The sequence below is a fragment of the Heterocephalus glaber genome, unplaced genomic scaffold (genome assembly GCF_053883595.1).
Source record: "Heterocephalus glaber isolate CG9 unplaced genomic scaffold, H.glaber_assembly_v1.0 deba00001452, whole genome shotgun sequence".
Taxonomy (NCBI): Eukaryota; Metazoa; Chordata; class Mammalia; order Rodentia; family Bathyergidae; genus Heterocephalus; species Heterocephalus glaber.
Genome location: NW_028258302.1, coordinates 16,436,442 through 16,457,594, shown reverse-complemented (window position 1 = coordinate 16,457,594; position 21,153 = coordinate 16,436,442). Strand labels below are relative to the sequence as shown.

Here is a 21,153-nt window from a genome sequence, read left to right as displayed (position 1 = left end):
TGAGCATCCTGATCTTATCTTACAGATGCACCACTTTTATTTGTCTCTGATTTTTTTTTCTTCTTAGTTTCTTCTCCCTAGGAAGTCTGTGTCCTCCTAGTTACTGTCCCTGTTTGTTCATTGGTCTACCTCTCATGTCAGTTTTTCCTCAGATATTTGGGGTCCTGGGCTGTGACTTCGGGGTAAATACGGGACAGGAAAGAAGAGAGTTGGGGCACTAGAGTAGGGAGTGGGTTCTCTGGACACTTATAGTAGAGTGTCCAACAGGGGACTCTTGAGAAGGTGTTTGCTGTCTCGGGCTGGGATGGTTCCACATAAGACACGTTCCCATTCTCCTTTCAAGAGAATGCCTGCTGCGTGTAGCTTTCTGAGAGGTGGGTAGGAAGGAGGGGCCGGAGATGGAGTGGGGCACTCAGCCCTCTGCTCTCAGGGTGCTGCTTTCTATTCTGCCAGTGTTCCCAAGTCCAGAGCACTCTCTCTTGCCCCCTCCTGAGATTACCTCCATCTTTCTGCTGGGACAAGAAAGGACATTTTCTTGCCAGAGGTAACAGAGGATCAAGTGATCTTACTACCTTTTCAGCTGACTCTCAGCAAGCCTCTCTTCTTCTACCTCCAGGGATACCTGGTGTTGCTGCCAGACCCAGAGCCTTTGGATTTTCCACTGCAGCCTGAGTGCTGGATGCTCGCATCCTCATGGCTTGGGATTCTGCCTTCTTGGCTTTGTTAAGTCAGTGCTGAACAGTGCTCTCCTATCCAACTGCCAGAACTTGGTTACTGTTGTCTTCTCTCCTAGTCGCTTTGTCCTTGTGGACTGATTTTAAACTGCTATGCTGTTGATTGCTGGAGTGTTGGCCCGGCGGGGGTGGGGGGTGGGGGGGTGGTAGAGGCCGGTGGACTCAACCAGTTCACCTTCACCATCTCTAGCTTTTCTAATTGATTGGCTCCCTGAGCTTCACCATCATCATCTGTAAAATGAGACAAATGATCCTGATCCTGACATCTGCCCAGGAGCCCCTGTGAGGATCAGGTGAGTTCTGTGTAAAGATGTGGTATTTGGGACCAACATGCCTGACTCTGTTCTAAGTGATGCCTGAGCAGAGAGTCGAGGCTGGAGCTGGAGAAAGCCAACCTGAGCTGCGGGTTACTGCATCAGTCACCTGTCCTCACGCTGGTGCTGCAAACAACACAGTCATAGAGCTCACCAGCATGCAGCAGTAAATGCTTAGGGAGCTTGTTGTCCTCAGGCTCCAGCCAGTTCAGGCTGTTCCTTTAATCAACCCCTTGCATCTTACTGGTGTCCCCTGGGGGCTGGGGCAGCTGACTGTCAGCTAGCCTAGGAGATTCTCGCTGGGACAAGGGGAGCAAGTCAGCTCTGCTCCACACAGAAAGGCAAAAGGACCAAGAAAGGAAGTGGAAACAAGCAGGTTTTGAATCCTCTGCTTCTGTCACATTTGTTGTGATTGACTAAAGTTAGCCCTGTGGCTGAGCCCAGAGTAAGAGGACAGGGAGAGACATCCTACTCAGTGGCAAAGGCCATGGCTGCAGGATGAGGTAAGGAATTGGGACCATTGCTGCAGCCTTTCTACCATGGGTGTCCAGGCATGGCTATGCATGGCTCTAAGCAGAGCCCCTTCCCCCATCCATCTTGATTTTTTTTTTAAGTTAAATCCAGAATATTTTGCCTAAACAGGAACCTGAGGTCCTGCCATCCTTATTTGCATTCAGTTGAAACAGTGACTCCTTTACTTACAATTCAAAAGAAATGCTGTCCATCTCTAAAACAATCAGAAGTGATCTCTCCAATAGAGCAACACTCTCCCCAGGCCTGGGCTGGAACTGTTGATCACAGGCAACCAATTTAATCTGCTTAATTATTTGATTCAATCAGAAGTTGGCTTAATTATTTTCTTGCTTCTCACCTCTTTTGAATCCATTCTGGAAACTGATTATGTCTTTAACACCAGTACAAAGATAAGTGTTTCAATTGGGAAATGTAATTAGCCAAGGAAAATGAATGTGGGAGCTGCCTTTTGTCAGAGCACCATTAAAACCCAACTTTGGTCAATAACCAAGGTGGTGCAAAGACCAAGGGCAGTTTATCCCAATTGTGACCAGGGAGGGAAGGCCCAGCAGGAGGTGGGAAATAGGTGCCTTGGGACTTTAGTGGAAGGAGGCTCATTCATTCACAAGCCATTTCTAGGCCAATTCTGGATGCTAGGGATGCAGAGGAGAATTGGCCATGACCTTGCTCCCCAAGAGTTCTCCTGGAGGGAGAACACATCATAATGGGCAAGTGCTTTGGGAATACAGTGAAAGGGGCCATGCCTAAGCCTCTGGGAATGTCACAGAGCAGGTGACATTGATCTGGGCTTGGAAGAGTGAGCTACAGTTCCCAGCAGAGAGCAGAGGGCATTGTGGATAGAAGGCACAGCACAGACAAAAGTATAGTGATGGGAAAGCACAGGTGTGATTATAGGGTACTCGGAGGCCAGACTGCCAGGGACTTGAGGCCAGCCCTAAGCCCCAAAGTGTGCAGGCTGTCCTTGGTCATCCCACCTTGCTTTTCAGTCCCCTCTCCCCACTTCAGCCCTCTGTCTCCCCCCAACTTTGCCCTCTGGACAGTTATTAAGGTTTCTCCCAAAGTGGTTTTTGTTGTTGTTGTTTTCTGGTACCAGAGATTGAACTCGGGCCCTTCTGCTTTCGAGGCAGGCGACAGAACCACTGAGCTAAATCCCCAGCCTGCTCCCAAAGCATTTTAATGGAAGTGTAAGGTGTATGACTTTTGAGGAGACTGAACTATCTGAAAGCAGAGAGATGGATCCAGAGAAACTAGGAATAACAGATATGCCCATTGGAGCTGAAGAACAGGAAGACAGTGGAAGGAGGCCACTCCAGGCAGAAGGTATAGCTTAACTACAGCAGTGTGGCTCACTGAATTTCACATGACTGTGGCATAAAATTAAAGGTGGGAAATATGCTTCCCCTCTGGGCAGGGGCTGTGGTCACAAAGGCCTTCTAGAGGGCAACCGCAGACCACCTCTTGGCCGTGCCTCCAGCACAGGGGAGCCTGCAGACATGCAGCCTCTTGGCACTGCTTGGGCTTCGCTGCTGCTGCAAGCTTCACTTTTTCAAAGCTCTAAGTGCTCAGAGCAGGAGTCTTTGGCTTGCTTGGATTTCTGCCTGAAACAAACTGTGGAATGTGGTGGGGTGGAGAGGTTACCTGGCCAGGTGGCACCTGCACCTAGGGGGAGGGAGGAAGGACCTCTGGCTCCAGGCCAAAGAAAGGTTGAGCCACAGCACCTGTGCAAGCCTGGTTCCTTCACCTTAACCCTTAGCTGTCCTTACCCAGCACAATTCAGCCAAGGGCACCCATGAGCTAATAGAAGACACCAGGCCTGGCACACTCTGAGACACACACACACTGCCTCCCAGACCCCATCCATCTCATCCACATACACATAGTTTGTAATGGAATGGTAACCAGGATGTATCCTGCTTTTTCCCTCAGTAAGATCTTGATGCCTCTTTCTCTGCCTTTCCCAAGAGGGACCCTTCTCACCTATGAAACAACTGGTATAGAGAGAAAGTCCAAACACTGTAGACATTGAGGCCATGGCCTCTGTTTATTTACTATACAACCTCAGACAAATTGCTTAACGTCTCTGAGCCTCAGTTTTGTCATCTGGAAACAGAGATACTATAACCACCTATGCTGTAGAGTTAAGAGGATTAAGAATAAAATTTCCAGTTTGGTACTTGATGTGTAGGATGTATTAAACAAATGACCATGACTATTTATGGAAGCTGCTCGATCCAGCTCAGATCACCACCCAGTGATCCACCTAGCTGGATAACTTGGGGCACCAGTCATTTAATTTTGATGAGCCCCAGTCTCCTCTTCTGTAAAATAGGGGTAATGGCAGCCTTCAGGGTGGGTATAAGGGGCCAGCAGGGTGATTACAGTGTGTGGAAGGACTTGAAATGGGTGTTGTGTCCTTGCTGTGGAGCAGGCATTGATGGTTTTCTCTCTGATGGGTGATTTGATAACTCATCATGTGCTAGCAGCTGGAGCTGGTGAGTGGGAGGGGCGAAAGAGCAGGGGAAGTGGAGGTCAGTGTCTGCACCTGCCCCAGCAGAGAACAGGATGGCAGGGCTGTAGTCCAGAATGAGTCAGCCCTGCTCCTGACTCCAGGCTCCAGAAACAGGAGTGGAGTTGGGGAGACTTTCCCACTCCTGCCCCAAGCTTGGCAGAGGCAACCCCCTCAGCAAAAGGATATGGAATAACCGGAGTCCTGTGGAAGTTGCCCCTGGCCAGAGGCAGCTTACCATGTGTTACTCTGGCCTTCTTCCTGCCTCCCAACAAGGTCTTGTACCAGGGATGGACTGGGAATATGAGATGCCAAGGCATGGGGACCAGGCTGAGCCTCACCACCCATCCAGGCTTCCATCCTGAGCCAGGGGGCAGACAGGCTGGCAGAACGATCAGCCGCTCAAGGCCCTCAGATTTCCAAAGGCAACATACACTGAGCACAGAGCCTGGCAGAGGACACTAGTGCTGGAGCGTGGGGGCTGTACAGAGACAAGACAAGGTTTTGATAACAGAGTCTACCTGACATGTCTGAAAAATCAGGCGTGCATCTTCCTGCCAAGGAATGCAATTTCCTACTAATGAGTTGTGAGAGGCTGGAACAAGTTATCAGAGGGAGGCTGGGCCGACTCCTTCCCCAGGGAGCCTCATTGATGGAGCTCCAGCCCAGCCTCCTCCCTCTGGGGCTCAGCTATCTGGGGAGCATGGCTGCCAAGTCTCCCTCTGGGTTAGGACTTGCTGGTGGCCCCAAATCCCTGATGTGGAGCCACCCCAGTCCTTGGCTGCAGTCCTCCAGCCTGGCAGGGAGTGAGCAAAGTCTCCTCCCCTTATGCAGCCTCAGGCTACCAGAGACCAGAGGCAGTGACCCCAGTGATGGATGGCTTTGAATGCTTCCCAGCCCAAAAAGCATCTGTCAGCTGACATCTTCTGAGCCATCACAGCATCTGCACAAGGGAAACTAAGAGGTACAGTCAGGTGTCTGAGGTCATTCTGCTTAGTGGGTGTACTTGTTGAAGAGAACACCAGCTGCTGTAACAGATAAACCCAGAGACCTCAGTGGATTAAGGCTACAGACATTTATTTCTTGCTCACTTAAAGTCAAATTGATGGAGGTGGCTGCTCACTCAGGGAGCCAGGGTAGTGGAGGCACCATCACCTCTAAATCGTGACTCCCAAGGTTACCGTGGCCTTGGAAGCTCCTACAGTTGGCCTCTACAGACTGGGTCTCACAGTGGCGAATGTAACACGCCCACATTCCACTGGCCAGAACTGGGCCTCAGGACCCGCCAAGATGCAAGGAGGCTGGAAGGTTAGCTCCTGCTGGGACATCAGGCTTCCACCTGAGCTCTGCCCTGTGCCCTTGCGGAATGACCCTGCTGGGCACAGGGAGCAGGTGTTCACTCGCAAAGACCAGGATCCCAGATGAGCACTCTTGGTTTCAGTGAGTACCCAGCACTGTCCAGACCTGGAAGAAGATGCACAGTGTCGTTCTGAACTCTGCAAGCAGTCTGGATCCTATGCCTGTCCCAGGCCTCTCTGCAGCCTCCCCTCCATCTGCAGACACAGAGCAGTTCACAGCCTGGCCCTGGATGCTGCTCCATGCCCCGCATTGTCCCTCACACAGTCTGCCCCTCAGCCTGCACCCACATCCTCCCCAGGCGGCTCTAGCTGGGAGTGTTGGCTCCTTCATCCCCCTCCTCGATACCCTGTACTCCTCCCTGACCAGCTTGTCACCTTGAGGCCTTTATTCATGCTGTGCCCTCTGCCTGGAATGTCCTCCCTCCACCTCTCCCCCTGCAGACTCTTTTTTTTTTTTTTTTTTTGGTGCCGGGGATCGAACTCGGGTCCTTGCGCTTGAGCAGCAGGCGGCGAAACCAATGAGCTAAATCCCCGGCCCCCCCGCAGACTCTAATTCTTTCTTCCTGATCCAAATCCTGGGTTATCTCTGAGGTTTTCTTCTGCAGACATAGCTGCTCCGCTAGCATTTATTGAGAGCTCGCTTTTTTCCCGTCCTGCAATAAAGGCTTTAGGGTAGTGAATTCATTTACCTCCCAGCCAAGGAGGGGGGCATTGCCCTTTACAGATGAGGAACCTGAGGCTCTGAGAGATGCAGGCAACTTCGTGAGGTCACCCAGCTGGTGAGGGCAAAGTGCGGACACAGGCCTGAGGGAGCCCTACCCACAGCATAGACTCCACCTCTCATCCCACCGGCACAGTGCACTACAGTTATTCCGGCAGAGGTCAGCCTGAGCCATCTGGAGTCCTCATCCCTGTCCCCACTACCTCTAAGGCCAAAATCTAGGTGATGATTTTCTCAACTAAATCCCTCACCCCAAGAAACAGAACCAGAAATTCCTCATATTATCAGCTGTCATAATCCCCTCCCTGCCTGCCTGTCAGTTTTTGAAAGTTACCCCAAAACCATTTGGAGATGATCTGAGAGGCATAGACTGGCCTTCTCTATGTGTGATTAAGTCCGATGGCTTTTTAATGACTTGAGCTGCGCCTTTGTAGATTAACAAAAATGGATTACCATATATTTCTAAAAACTGTGGCCGAGATCAGGTCTTTTTAGTTTCCCCATCACCCTTGAAAACCTTCGCTGAGAATGACAAATACTCGGGGCCTTCACACACGGTGCTGCTTCCCAGTTCCCAGAACCACCCTGGCTGGGAGAGCCGTGAAGCCTCTGGAACCGATCTTTACCAAATTGAACTGTGTGTTTTCTCTGAAGCGGAGAGAGCTGTCTCCTGGGCTGTGCCCAGCACATTTGCTGTGTTTGTGAGTCGCCGTGGTCCAGAGATCTAACACAGAGGCCGTTGGCGCCCAGGAAGCACGCTCAGGCCAGCGGGGGTGAGGCCTGGCCTGGCTGAGTGGTGCAGATGTACTCGTGGGAGGGGCCTGACCTTCAAGGCCCCTTTGATTTTTTTTCCCTCCTGTTCCTTTCTCTGCCAGACTCTGTTTGGGGAGTCCAGCACCCTTCACCTCCAAGGCAGGTATCATTGGTCCCTTTTGATAAATGCAGGCTCACTGCTGGCTTGGAGAGGTTAAGTCACTTGGTTGTGGTCACACAGTTTGTAAACCCTAGATCCAAGCCTCAAATGATTTTGATTAGAAGCCTGTGCTTTTCCCACTATCAGTGCAGCATCTAAAAAGTCCAAGGCAACTCACAGGCACCTCCTACAGCCCATGCACATTTAAAGAAAAGAATAAATGTCATCCCGCCAGTACCAGTTGTGTCAGTAATGGACATTATCCCCATCGCACAGTGGAGAGTGCTGAGGCTCACAGCATGAGTAGCTAGCTGACCACACACCGCCAGCAACAGGCTACAGAAGAGTTGATTCTAGGTCCCCCAGAGCCCAGTGTAACTACCTCACCAGTCCTTGGGTCCCAGGCCTCATGCCCCTTGGTTAGGTGGTCAACACAGTTAAGTGCAGAGGGAAGCCTGTATTGCTTTCCATGAATGTGTGTGCAGGTATCTTTCCAGCTAAGAGAAGGGGGCCAAGTGTCTTCTATTAGGTTCTAGAAAGGCCTGTGAAGCCAAGAAAGGAAGACCTAGGTCTGTGGCAGAGGCTGGACTGCCCTCCTCCTCTTCTCTGGAAGCTGGGAGTGAATTGGGGGCCTGTAGTAGACTGCTGGACGGAGGGCCATCTGGACCAGCCTCTGGTTACTTTCTCTGGGCTCCTCAGTTTTTCCTTGGTGAATTCAGTACATGTGACAGAGACACCATGCAGTTGGCTTCCTCTGGGGTTCATTGAGGGCTCCAGAGATGACTAAGACAAGATCTCTGCTTTCCACACTCTCCCTGGCAGAGAAGCAGACCCTCCTGTGAGTCATCTTGGGCTGGGCAGTGGGCAGTGGGGCCCAGATAGTGTGAGGAAGATGCATCCCCCCCTAAGGGAGCCAGACAAGCTTCATGCCGGAGCCATGCCAGGCTCGGGCACATGCTATGATGAGATCCTGCAGAAGGTCCCTAAGCCTCCAGGGAGAAGCAGCTAGCTCCTTGCCCACAGGCAGTGCCAGCCTCAGGTACAGGGTACAGCCAGCCTCACAGAGGGACCCTCAGACCCCTGGACCCCCTGAACTAGGCCCAGTCCCCAGGAGTTGCCCAGGAGCAGGGTGGCACAGCAGATTACCTCAGTCAGGTCCTGGGTCCCCGTTCATCACTCTGGAGCATTCATCTGATTCTCTGAGCCTCAGTTTCCTCATCTTTAAAACAAAGATGGTAATCAGGTTGTTGTGAGGCTTAAGAGAGGTGCCACCAATGCCGTGATCATCAGGATGGTATCTGCCTCCATACCCACTCGACAAGACTGATGGCTGTTGCTGTCATCACTGCTGAGGCCAGTGGGGCCAGCTGCTGCAGCCAGGGTCTCATGGGATCTCTGTCCCTCGGGATGGTGCAAGGTGGAGGTATCGTTGTTCCCATTATACAGTTGAGAAAACTGAGGCAGCAAATAAGTGGTGGATTCAAACAGATCTTTGTGACTCTGGAGCTTGGTGCTTTCTGCTGACCTCTTTCTGCCACTCCATCATCCCAGTGACGGGAAGGACACCCGTGCACTCAGCTCCATACCAGGCCCTCCCAGCACTACCTCTGCCACCTCTTCATGTTTCTCAGGGTGAATGGGGTCTCTCTGATTGCCTTTCCAGTAGTCATCATTCACTGATTATCAGAGCCATGCATCTGTGCCTCTTGGCTCTGGCCCACAGGCTGCATTTGCCAGGATCAATGCACAGCTCTATGTGGCTGTAATGTATACCTAAGAGGGCATTGTGACTCTGCCCTGGGTCTGGGAAGCAGCTGGGCTCCCCACTGGGGCTGAGCAAGGCAACTAGCTGAGGACGCCCTGCAGTCAAATTCTCTTCATTCCCACCCCCAGCTGTGGAGCACATCCAGCTGCCTTGGAGAGGATCTCAAGACACAGGTCCTGCTGCTCCTCCTCATCCGTAGAGGACTGGGCACTCACCAGCTGCCCGTGGGGGCCCCTCTGGGTCCCTGTCCTGACCATTCTTCACACAGCTTCGGGTCAGATCCAGTCCCTAAGCCTCCAACTGCTACTGTTCCTCTTTCTTGGTGCCCGTGGGCCCTTTTGGCTCTGTGAAGATGTCAAGACCTCCATCTTGGGCTGCTTTACCTGCTATGCCTTCGGCCCACCAGGCTGCACCTGCTTATGGTATGCATCCTCCAGGCCTCTGACCAGATGAACACAGCCCCCTACTGACCATGGCTCCCAATTGAACTCGAGCCCCTAGAGCACATGCCTTACACCTAGTAATGCAATGTTGTCCACAATAGTTACCCCTGTGGTGTTTCCCCAACAACAAACTTGGTGAGGGTGGCCTAGGCTTTTCTTTTCACTGCACTCTGTTGTTAAATATAGCTGCAGCACCCAAAAAAACACATGGGGTGAGTGAATGACTCCTGAGCAAGTGACTTAATTCTAGAAGAGTTAGGCTTCATCTGTGAAAGAGGAGCAATAGTACAGTTATCCTGAGGTTTCAAAGAGACGTGTGTAACCGCATGGTGCCCCCGCAAGTGCACAGTCAGTGCCAACCTCTGACAAGGCCAGGGTTGGGGGAGGCATCCAGGCCAATTCCACTAGCAAACCTGTTTTGGGTCTTGGAGCATCTTGAAGTTGGTCTCTGGTTCCCAGAACACACACCATGCCGCAGTTACCTCTTAGCAGGGCACTGGTGGTCAGAGAGCCACCTCACCTAGAGGCACCCCAACAATGCCTTGACTCTACACTGTCCATGCCCTGAGGACACTGTCAGGGAGGGACTTTTAAAAAGGCCACAAATGATTGTAATAGAAGTTGAAAAAAAGTCTTTGATCAAAAAGTCCTGAGGAGGGAAGCATTAGGTCTATATGGGGGTATCAAGGGAGGCCTTCACGGAAGAAACAGCATTTCATCTAGAACTTAAAGTAGACACTGGACTGGGTCATGTATGGGACATTTTCCTTAAATGAGATCATTCTGAGTAGAGGGGCTTGAATTAAAGGCTGGAGGCTGGAGAGTGGACTACACGAAAGCATGGTGAGAATGTGGAGCACATGAAAACACTGTTGACAAATAGACCTGTTTATGTATTGTATCAGTCCGTCATTTCCATGATAATTCTGTGTAACAAATGATTCAATCATTAGGAGTGTTCATTATGGCTGCTAATCAGCTGGACTTCAGTTATCTAGGCTACACTCAGGTAGCTCCAGGACTGCCCCACGTGTCTTTTATCCTTGCTGGACCAGTGGCTGTTTGAGCCTTCTCCTGGTAAAAGGCAGGAGCATAAAGCCTGGCCTTGCAAGCACATCAACCCACTGCCCAAGTCATGTCCACAAATGCTATGGATAAGTCTCATAGCTAAGCATCAGCTCCAGGGCAGAGGTTAATCCTTCACCTGCCTGGAGCTATAGCAGATTACAGGGACAAGCCCAAGGGTGATGGGGCAGGGGTGTTTGGCCTTCCAAAGGAAATAGAGGCAGTGAGGGAAGAGTCACCTGATAATATCAGATTGACACAGGGAGGCAGAGGCCACAGTGTGCAGGGCCTCCAGGCCTCTCCTCAGGAGCTGCCCAGAACAGCAGCTAGGCTTCGTGTCTGTGGGGACAAGTGGCCAAGGGCTCTGATGTCCACTCTTCTCCCCACTAGGCAGGAAGGTATGTACTCACACCACATTGTTGAAATGCCACAGTCCTCACCCAGTTTAGCCCTGCCTGGCATGAAGCAGTGCCATCCTTCCTGCTGAGCCAGGGATCTGCCACCCTCCTAGCTTGGCGAAGCCCAGAGTGTGTGGCTTTCTCTGTAACAGCTTCATGGGTTGAGCACCAACTGTGTGGCAGAGGTGTCATATTCTCTTGGATTGAGTGCCTGCAACATGCTGGGTGGTGCATGGGAGCCATGTTCATCTTAACTCACCATCACACCACTCGAAAAGGGAGTCTTCCTTGTCCCATTTCACAAGGCTCAGAGATTGCAAGTCAACTGCCCCCAAATCACAGGGCCAAGGGCTGGATATTTGGCTCAGTGGCACCTGTGCCTGCCTTGCAAGAGCAAGGTCCTGAGTTTGATCCCCGGTACCAAAAAAAAAAAAATCACTCAGCCAGGAAGGGATGAAGCTAGGGCTGGAAGCCTGGTCTGTTTGGCCCCAAATCCCTTGCTCTTTCTCCCCTAGCAAGGATGCCTGTACACTCACATGGTCTAGTCACAGCTCTGTCTGCTGTGACATTGGAGGCATCATCATAGAATTGGGGCTGTGTCTCCTGCCCTTCCCTTCTCCCCAGCATGTTTTGAGATGAAAGCAGTTGAGAGCTTGTTTTGCAGCACAGACAGGAGTTTTTAAACACAGGTTTCCAGGTCAGACACCCCTGTTTCTCTTATTTAAAAATTAACAGATAAAACATCAACATATTACAAGTGCACCCTATTTTCCAGTGAGGGACATGGCCAGCAGGCCACCCCGTGAACTGTGTCCTGCCACTTGCAGTGACCCTCAACCAGCCGTTGGCCACAGCAAGCAGCCTCCAGCCACTGTGACAGTAAAGCACCACATCTGTTTGCTGAAGGTGGAGGAAGCCATTAGTTCCACCGGGGCCCAGTCTGCCGCTCCATAGTGATTCCTGAGGCCTGGCCTCTGCTGTGTGTGGCGTGTCTCCTCCAAGGCCCAGTACTTGTCAAGTGTTTGCAGATGCCCCAGGAAAGTGCTGCTGGGGCTTCTACTACTGATTCACTCACTCAGCAGCCACTGGTTCCCACCTTCTTGGGGTGACACAGGGAAGAGCCAGGCCCAGCCACTGCCCCTGGAGTTCACAGATACACAAGCAAAGATGTATGACACAGCATGAGCAATGCTGGGAGGGAGGGACACAAAGCAGAGCAGGTGAGCCCCAGGGCTGTGGCTCAGGAAGCCCTTGAACAGTGGGAGGCCAGAAGGAAGAAAGTGCTGACCAAGTCGAAGCTGAGAAGGGCACAGCTCAGTCTGTGTGCGCTGCTATAACGGAATTCTTAAAGCTTCATGACTTATAAGGAACAGAAATTGATGCAGCCCCCAGTTCTGAAGGCTAGGAAGTCAAAATTGAAGGGCTGATGGGGGAAGGACTTTCCTGCAAGTCATCCTGTGGCAGAAGGAAAAAGGGACAGAGAAGGTGAGCACAAGGGAGAGGAAAGGGGCCAAAGTCATCCTTTGCTCAGCCCCCCCACCCCTAAGCAGGGATCAAACTCAGGACCTTGAGCTTGCGAGGCAGGTGCGGGGCCACTGAACTACATCCCCGACCCACAAGTCATCCTTTAGTCAGAAATCCACTCCTGTAATAATAGCTCCCTCCTGAGATACCAATCTTAATCCACAGTGAGGACAGCCCTCAGGACCTCATCACTTCTCAGAGGTCCCCCTCTCCACACTGTTGCATTGGGAATTAAGTTTCCAACACATGAACTTTGGGGGACACATTCACAGCATGACAGAGGCATCCCAGGCAGAGGGACCCAAAGCAGTAGATGCCCTGGGGGCTACTTGCTAGTGATTTGCTGTGGGCAGAGAATTACTTGCAAATGGAATGAAGAATGGAGGGAACTGGGGTCTTTTTAACAGGACAGTGACATGATCAGAGCTAATCATCTTGTATTAATCAGCCTTCTAATAAGAGTATTCTTTTGGGTTCCAAGAATAGTTCCTTAAAAATGGCTTTCCTTCCAGAGGCTCCAAGAAATCTTTTCCAGGAAACACTTAGCCTTTTAGTGCAACTAGTGTGACCCAGGAAGTAGTACAGGAAAATGCCCCTGCTCAGGAAAAAAGAAAAAACAGAAACAAAAAGCCCAGACCGGATAGAAATGGAGAGATCGCAGTGTCTAAAACGGTTTTATGCAGCAAGAAGACCTTGTCGTACAAGATGATGTGGTTTTAAACAATGTGTCTTGGGGCAGGAGAGATGTCACTTTAATTAATCTTCCAAGAACCCAAGTGGCAGAACATTCCAGGTGCTATTGCTGCATAACAAATTTCTCTGAAACTTAAAACAGTTCTTCGATGATGCTCACAGATTAGGTGGGTGAGGAATTCAAAAGGAACATGTGTGGTCCAGCTCGTCCTGTACCCCAGTGTGTGGGCCTCAGCTGGGGAGGCTAAGGGGCTGAGTCTGACTCCACACCTAGGGGCAGGAATCATCTGGAAGCTTTTCTGTCTACACATCTGGAATGGATGCAGAACCTCCAGTGGGACTGCCAGCCAGGGGACAGCCCCCGGTGTGTGCTGGTGAGCTATCTTGGCCTCCCCCACAGCATGGTGGCTGACTCTGAGAGGCAGAAAGAGGAGCTGCCAGTTTCTTTCTTTCTTTCTTTCTTTTTTTTTTTTTTTTTTTTTTTTGGTACCTGGGATCGAACTTGGGTCCTTGTACTCGCACAGCAGGTGGCGAAACCACTGAGCTAAATCCCTGGCCCAGCTGCCAGTTTCTTAAGGTCTGGGCCTCTGCTTTATTCTCTTGGCCTAGGTAGTCCCGTGGTTGGCCCAAGTGTAAGGAGCCACAGGAGGAGCATGACACAAGACCCTTGTAGGGTAGGAGATAGTATGATCGCCATCTTTGAAAATACAGTCTGCCACGCAGCCACATTGGTCTCTTTGTAGGCTGAGAAAAACACTTGTGCTGTTTCTTTACAGACTAAGAAAGGTCTCTGTGGATTATATCATTAAATTAAACGCAGCCTTTCGTGTGTGACTCTGGGGACACTGTAGTAATAGGCTACGCCTTGGGTGATTTTTTTTTCCTCTAAATGTTCTTCCCAGAGCTAGAGTTGCCCAGCCCAACCCATTTCTCTTCACTAATATAACATTGCATAAAAATATCATCATCTTTACATGGCAGAGTCAATAGAATAGATTTGAACTGCAGTCCAGGAGGGTAGGTAGCTCCTGCTGGGCGGCCCAGGGGAGCGGAGGATTCACTCCCTCATAGAGACCAGCAAATGAAAGGTTTTGGTGCCCTTGGTCACCCTGACCAGATTGGCCACAGCTAGGAAGAAGTCTTCTTTGTTGATGGGGACTAGCCCCTGAACCAAAATGTTAACCTTGCCCTGGACATGATCATTACTGATGCCCACACAGTAGGCTTAGTTTGTTCAACTTGAAATATTTACCTTCAACATCCCTGACCCCCAGACTGTATCCAGGCACTGAGAAATGGGAATAAGCCACAGCCCCCCAGGAAGACCTTCCCGCCAGGGCCGGGGCCTTTATTCCCCAATACTTATGGGCTGGAAAGTGTTCTAGGCCATGGAGAATGTGGGAATATATGGCAAACAGACAAGGCAAATCACGTAACATGGCTGTGAGGAAAGCAGAGGGGAGGGAAAGTACAGAGGGGAGGGGAGGCAAGGTCAGCAGAGCAACCCACACCTCTCAGGGCCTAGGAGGGAACCAGAGTGTGATGCACCAGGGAACAGAAGACAAAGCTAAGAGGGGATCAAGGCCAGGTCAGGGGTCAATATTTGTGCCAACTCCTGTCCATCCAGTGCCCTAGAAGCCTTAGAAGATAGGTTCCACAGTTATCCCCGTTTTGCATTAATAGAAATGAGGCTCAGAGAGATAAAATGAGATGTCTCAGCTACAGGTAGCAGGTAATGGAGCCAGGATTTGAACTTGTGTCTCCCTACACCAAAGCCAGCCTCTTACCTGCTGTGTGAGTCTGAAGAAAGGTTTGTTCAGTAGCCAAAGGTCAGGACAGGAAGGCAAAAGTATCCTCTTCCCTTCCAAAGGGAAGAGCCAGAAAAGTCTCCCATACTTCATTGCCTTTTCCCATTCCCTGTCCAGGCCACAGTTTCAAGGTGAGCCAAGGAGCCCCAGACATAAGGACAGTAAACTGATTGATCAAGTGCTTAGTCTGTGCCAAGCAGGTACAGATGTATTTGTCAGATATGTGTTTATGCCAGGCGTGTATCCGATGGGTTTATCCTGGCTCGCCAGTGCCGTAGCCCAGTGGTCTTAACCTCATTTTACAGATGAGAACTTTGATGGTCAGAGCAGATATGTTACTGACCCACACTGAGATTTGAACCCAAAGCTGTCTGATTCCTGAGCCTGTGTTCTAACATTCCTCACTGCTTCCGGCGCTAGAAGGAAGTAGGCAGGGGTGTCCTTTGTGAACTGGTTGCAAGCTGGAACTGGGACAGTGGGCCAACACCAAACCCACCCCAGCTCTGGCCACAGGGAAGGATCCTAGCTGCCTTCGAGGCCTATTTGTGCTTCACATATAAGCCATAGACCTGCTTGCTAAAGGATGTGTGTCTTTTAACCTGGGGGGCTGCCCCAGGTTGGAGATAGGACTGGATTTGAGTCAGGGCCTTCACTGCTGCCCTGCCTGTCCACTGGGTGGCCTCTGGCCTGAAATGACAGGCTTTCCAGTAATTGCCTTGCTGGACCACAGCCCAGTCATGTGCTGGGTCGGGGGAGGGACTGGAGCGGAGAGCAACCAAGAGGGGGATCCAGGAGCCAAGAGCAGGGCAAGACCTTGCCAATAAACTCAGTGAGCTGCCCATCATCCAGCCACATTGGGTGTCCCCAGAGATATCATGGGGCAGAGCTGGTCACGAGGAGCCCTGGCTGCCATCCTGGCCTGGCCCAGAGGACAGAGAGCCCAGGGCAGTATTCAGAAATCAGATACTATGGGCTGCCTCTCCCTGCCTTCAGGACACGCAGCTGAGACTTAAACTGTAACTGATCGGCACGGGTGGGGCACACAGTCAGATCCAAGATTGTTTGTGCAGAAGTGAGAGGCCACATGTGCAGGGGAACACATCACACTTGGCTGGGGCCGGCCCAGTCCTCCCTCACTCTCATCTTGGGCACATCCCATTGCCTCACTGGGGGCCTCATCAGTGAGAGGAAGGACCTGGAAAATCTGTCCAGGCCCTTAAATCATCAGGTTCTCGGCTCTGCATTGTAATAGGCAGGGCCCCAGCAGCAGAGCCAGGCATGGGCTCCAGGCCACGGTCCCTTGCCCTGGGCTTGCCTCAGCCTTCTCTATCCTGCTGAGGCCCAAGCCAGGGTAAAGTCTTTCCCGGAAACCTTGTCTAGCCAGACACCTGTAGGGCCAGGAGCTGGGTCAGACCAGGAAAGGAGACGCTATCTGGCTTTGGGGTGTGTTTCCTAGCAGTCCTTAAGTATAGGAGGAGTTCGCTTTCTAGAAGTTCGGCCCTAATGCCTAAGCCATCTGGACTCGTGATTTACCCCACCCTCCTCTCCTAGTCCTCTCTCCCTGGCAAGCTCCCCCTTCTGGTGACATGGTCCTGCTCCATCTCCTCAGTTCTTTTCCAGGCCATGCCCTTTGTCAAACCTTGCCTGGCCATGGATTCTGTCTATAAAGTCCACACAAGTGAACAGTTAGGGAGCCCCCTAGCTGAAGAGCCTAGAAGACAACTCTGAATGCAGGAGGTGCCCAGACTCGGTGGCTCTTAGCTACTCTCAGCCCCTCTAGAGTTTCCACTCTAGAGGGCAAAGCCTGTGACTCATAACACTTTGAGCCTCTGCAAGGGCAGAGGGGGAGATCTTCCTCCTAGGGCTGGCTATACCGTGGGTCCTCTCTAGCCCCATGTTTCACATCAGTGGATTCAACCAACTGCAAACCAAAAATATTTGAAAGAAAAATCACATCTGGATTTTTTTCTTGTTATACTCTAGCTCATACAGTATAACAACTATTTACATGGCATTTACATTGTATTTGGTATCCTAAATAATCTAGAGATGATTTAAAGTCCACGGAGGATACACACATAGATTATATGCACATATGACACCATTTTATATAAGGGACTTGAGCGTCTACAGATCTTAGCATCCCCGAGTATTCTGGAACCAATCTATGTAAGAATACTGAGGCACCACTGCCCTCCGCTCTGAAAAGGAAATTGCTGCCGCCTGCAGTGACACTGGTGGTAAATCCCCACCTCTTCCAGGAAGCCCCCCAGCTGGTGCTGGTCACATCACCCTCCCCATCCTCCAGGTCTCCCTCGTTACTCTCCTGCCTCAGTCACAGTGTGGAAAATACCATTTTGCACAATGGTTTTAGTCTTTACTCTCAGGACCAGAATCTGACAGCCGGTGGCAGGGACAGGTATATGACTCCTCCTTGGTGCACTGGCTGACCTAGAGTGACCATGGCCATGACATTTTTGGTTTGTGCATTTGTTTGGCCTCTTTACCCAAAATGTCCTCTGTTTTAATGGAAATAAGTTTCTGGCTATAAAAATAACCCCAGAGCTGAAGAAATAAAAAAGCACCTATATTCTCAGCCCTCAGAGACAACCACTAGAAATCACCCTGCTAGGCTCTTCTGGTCACACGACAAAGAAATTATACTGTGCTGGTTTTTCTTTTTTTAATGGATCCCAGGACTATTTCTCCAAGTAAATAAACACCAGTCTGCCTCACCCGTGTGGGTGGCTACATGACATCCTGTTTTATGTCCCAGCCATAATTTATATAACTAATCCTTTACTGTAGGTGTTGGAGTTTTTCCCCATTATAGTATACAGTACTGCAGCAAATACCTTCCTGGGAAAGTGTTTACAAACACCTTTATTTTCTCCCACAATAAAATGGGGAATGGAATGGACAAGTTGTGAGACTGGTACGTAGCTTGGGGCTTTAGTCTGCTACACAGAGGAAAATGGTGGGTGCCCAGTGGGCACTGAGTGTCCCCTGCCCATAGAGAAGTGGACCAGGGACTGGAAACTGGCTCTGCCAGCACTGAGTCTCTCATCCCTACCTTTGCAGCCTGTGGGAGGACACTGGGTCCCCCTCACCTCGCTGGTGGCACTGGATGGTACGTTGGAAACTGCCCAGGCATGGGGGCAGGGGGGTGGCGTTGAAGAATGGTGGCTTGTCTAGTGGGGCTGACAGGATAAGAAAGACCCTGGGTCACCCCAATTGATTCCCTGTGCCTGCAGGTGGCCTCAGTGGGGCAACTATCATTGATTCCCTCGACACCCTCTACCTCATGGAGCTGAAGGAGGAGTTCCAGGAGGCCAAGGCCTGGGTGGAAGAGAGCTTCCACCTGAACGTGGTGAGTCAGAGCCCCTCTGGTGCCAGTGGCCAGATTTGCCCTGAGATCTGGGACCCAGAGATATCAAGGGCCTTGCCAATGGCTGCACAGAAGAGCACTCCCAGAAACAGGGCTGTATTGCCTCCACGCTGAGTGCCTCCTTAAGATCAGCCTTGAGGTGATGACATCCCCCAAGCCAGGCACCCTCCCCTGGGAGGGAAGACAGCCACCACCATCCCTTCCTTCCCCACCAGATCAGCTGCAACTCATCCCAGGCTCATTGCTCACAGCCAGGACCCCCCTTCCAGGGCTGATCTATCACACAAAGCAGCAGCTATAGCAGCAAGGGGGAAATGGCTTTGTGGAGAGGAAACATGGCCCAGCCTAGAGCTGTTTCATCCTCGAGCACCCTGAGCTGCTCTCTTGAGATGAGTGTGGAATGGCAGCTGGTCAGGGATCCACAACAAGCTAGGATCCTCTGGTTTCCATTCTTACAGGGATCCCACTCAAGGCCAGGGCCTCACAGAGGGGACAGCAGTGTGTCTGGATGGCACAAAAGCCCTGAAGGCCAGGTCTGCCCCATTGATCTCACGGCCCAGGCTAAAGCAGTGATCTGTGCTGGAGGTCTCAGCTCACCATCAGGAGAGACCACATTTGTGGATTTGGGGATTAAGAAGTGGAGATGGTGGGAGGGGAGGTGGGTCACAGCCAGATGTGCTGCGGGGCTCTGTGTGAAGCTCCACAAGTGACAGGTCCTGAGGCACAGGGTCCTGGGGACAGCTCCTACAGCCCGGCAGAAAGGAGGCCTCGGCTTCTGTGGGGCCAGCTTGCCAGCACAGAGCTGGGTGGAGAAGACACCATACAGAGGAGTGCCTGGGGCAGGCCTGGGCAGAGGCACTCGGCCTCCCTGGGATCCAGTCTCCACATTATACCAAGAGAATGATGAGAACAGCAGCAGCAATGCCCGGTCTGTAGATTTATTGTGAGGATTAAACACAATGGAAGCTTGTAGAAACATTTAATGACACTAGAAAGTCTGACACAGATGTAGAGCGGCATCCTCATCGTCATAATTACCAGGATTATCCTGAGGCTAGATGAAATTCCCAGGGGTCCAGGGAAGCTGAGAGTCCTCTCCTCTGTGGACTAGAGAGACGCAGAGACAGGAGGGCAGAAGGAATATGTCCACAGTCCTGCCTTGTCCCTCTGTGCAGACCCTGGCTCCTCTGGGCTGAGAATGGACAGCAGCATGGCCAGGGAGCCTGGGGACATTCCGGCACACTGGAGCAGGTTAGGGAGAGTCCTTGGAAGAAAGCAAGGCAGGGCCACCTCTTTGAACTGTGGCTTTCTTCTCTAGAAAATGGAGATGATCTCACGAGCACGGGGAGGGTGAAGGGAGATCAACTTTGTGCTTTGCTGATGGAAAAGTTCCAGATTATCCAATAATGGTTGTTTCTATCAGTAATAAAAATGGTGATCCAGGGGAGCCCCTTCAGGTAAAGGAGGAGACAACAGGCACCTTTATGAAAGCCATGCCCAGCTCTGGGCTGATGTCTCACCTACAGCCTATGCACTGTATGGGAGTAGGTGTCAGCCTCGTTCTGCAGATGAAGAGACTCAGGCAAGGACAGGGAAAATGTCTTGCCTCGAGTCCCAAAGCCACATAAGTGCCCAAGGTGGAATTTTTAACCTGAATCTGTTCCTTGGCATAATGCCTCCACACCCCTGATTTTCGGTCCCAATTTAAGAAGGAAAACAATAATGATGAAGGCCAGGTGTGAGCATGCCCTGCAGAACCTGAGCTGAGGTCCAAGAAAGTGCAGGTCACCCCAGCTACATACACACCTGCCTGGCACCTCCACTTAGCCCTGGCCCTGTGCTGTCTACCACCCCAGGGTAAGGCCTTTCTGGTTCTCTTGCTAAGCCAGATGGGGGTGGTAGCCCAACTGGAGGAGGATTTGCCTCCCCTCAGGCTAAGCTCCAGCCGGCAGCTCCCTACCAGGCTCTTGAGCTCCTTGGGGCGCAGCCAGGCATAGCTTTGCTGTGATGGCCTCCGGCAAGGGCTGGGGAAGAAAGCCAAAGTGTGTGTTTATTTGGAATGTTGTAAGTGGCCACCAGGCCCGCACTAAAGCTTCTCAACTTTTGCTGTGAAAACTGAGTGTGGCCTGGTGCAACTAGGACACCCCCAGCATGGGGCACAGGTGTACACTGTGAGGCAGGGGCAAAGGGTGTTGACCTCAGTGCCTCCTGGAGTGCTGTGGGCACCTCCCTGTCCAAAGTGTCCTCACTGTCCCTTCTCCTGCTTGCTGTCCTGCAGAGTGGAGAAGCGTCCTTGTTTGAGGTGAACATTCGCTACATCGGAGGGCTCCTCTCAGCCTACTACCTGACGGGAGAGGAGGTGAGTGGGCCCTTGGAGACCCAGGACTGTCCAGGCTGGAAAGGGCTCTGGAAAGCACCTAATCCTGCCCCCTCCTCTCGCTAATGGGAAAACAAGGTTTCGAGGTGGCAGGACCTGCCTGGGGCCACCCATGAGCACCCAGAAGGACCAGTTTCCCAAGTACCACCTGGAGACTCCTCCTCCTCCCCTCCTCTCCGCACCTCAATTCTGCTACCGAGAGGAGTCTGATTGGCTCCTGCAGCTGGTAGTGATTTTTCTGAGAACAACAACTGTGTCCACTCAGAGCCCCGAATGCATAGCACCTGGCAAACCTGGGCTGGTTTCTACAGGTGTTCCTTCTCAGGCCTGGCAAAGCCAAGGCCACTGTTATTCACCGTTCTGTCCCTGAGGCCCTGGCTTTGTCTTGCTCCATAGTCACCCTCACTCTTCCGTCCTGGCCCAGACACCCATTGTAAGTCCCAAGGAGCTAGCAGGGCAGTGGGACGGCCACTGCTAGTCCCAGGTTGTAAGTGCAAGCAAGGCCTTGTTCCAGTGAGCCCTATTGGCTTCCAGCAGGAGAGGCAGGAAGGCAGAAGCCCACGTACACTCACTGGCTTGTGCCACCCTCCTTCCCCAGCGTGGGGTGGTCAC

General features: G+C 51.7%; 1 protein-coding gene across 3 annotated transcripts in view; it reads left to right on the top strand.

The window, feature by feature from the left end:
• Window positions 1-21,153, top strand: part of Man1c1 (mannosidase alpha class 1C member 1) — a 132,031-nt gene that overhangs the window by 84,528 nt on the left and 26,350 nt on the right. For all 3 annotated transcript variants that reach the window (XR_205502.4, XM_004850613.4, XM_087215542.1), the window contains exons 3-4: window positions 18,031-18,146; window positions 20,443-20,523. Coding sequence is in view for 2 of the 3 variants with exons in the window: in XM_004850613.4 (XP_004850670.1) it covers window positions 18,031-18,146; window positions 20,443-20,523 (197 nt within the window). In the remaining variant the exon portion in view is untranslated. The remainder of the gene's footprint in view (window positions 1-18,030; window positions 18,147-20,442; window positions 20,524-21,153) is intronic.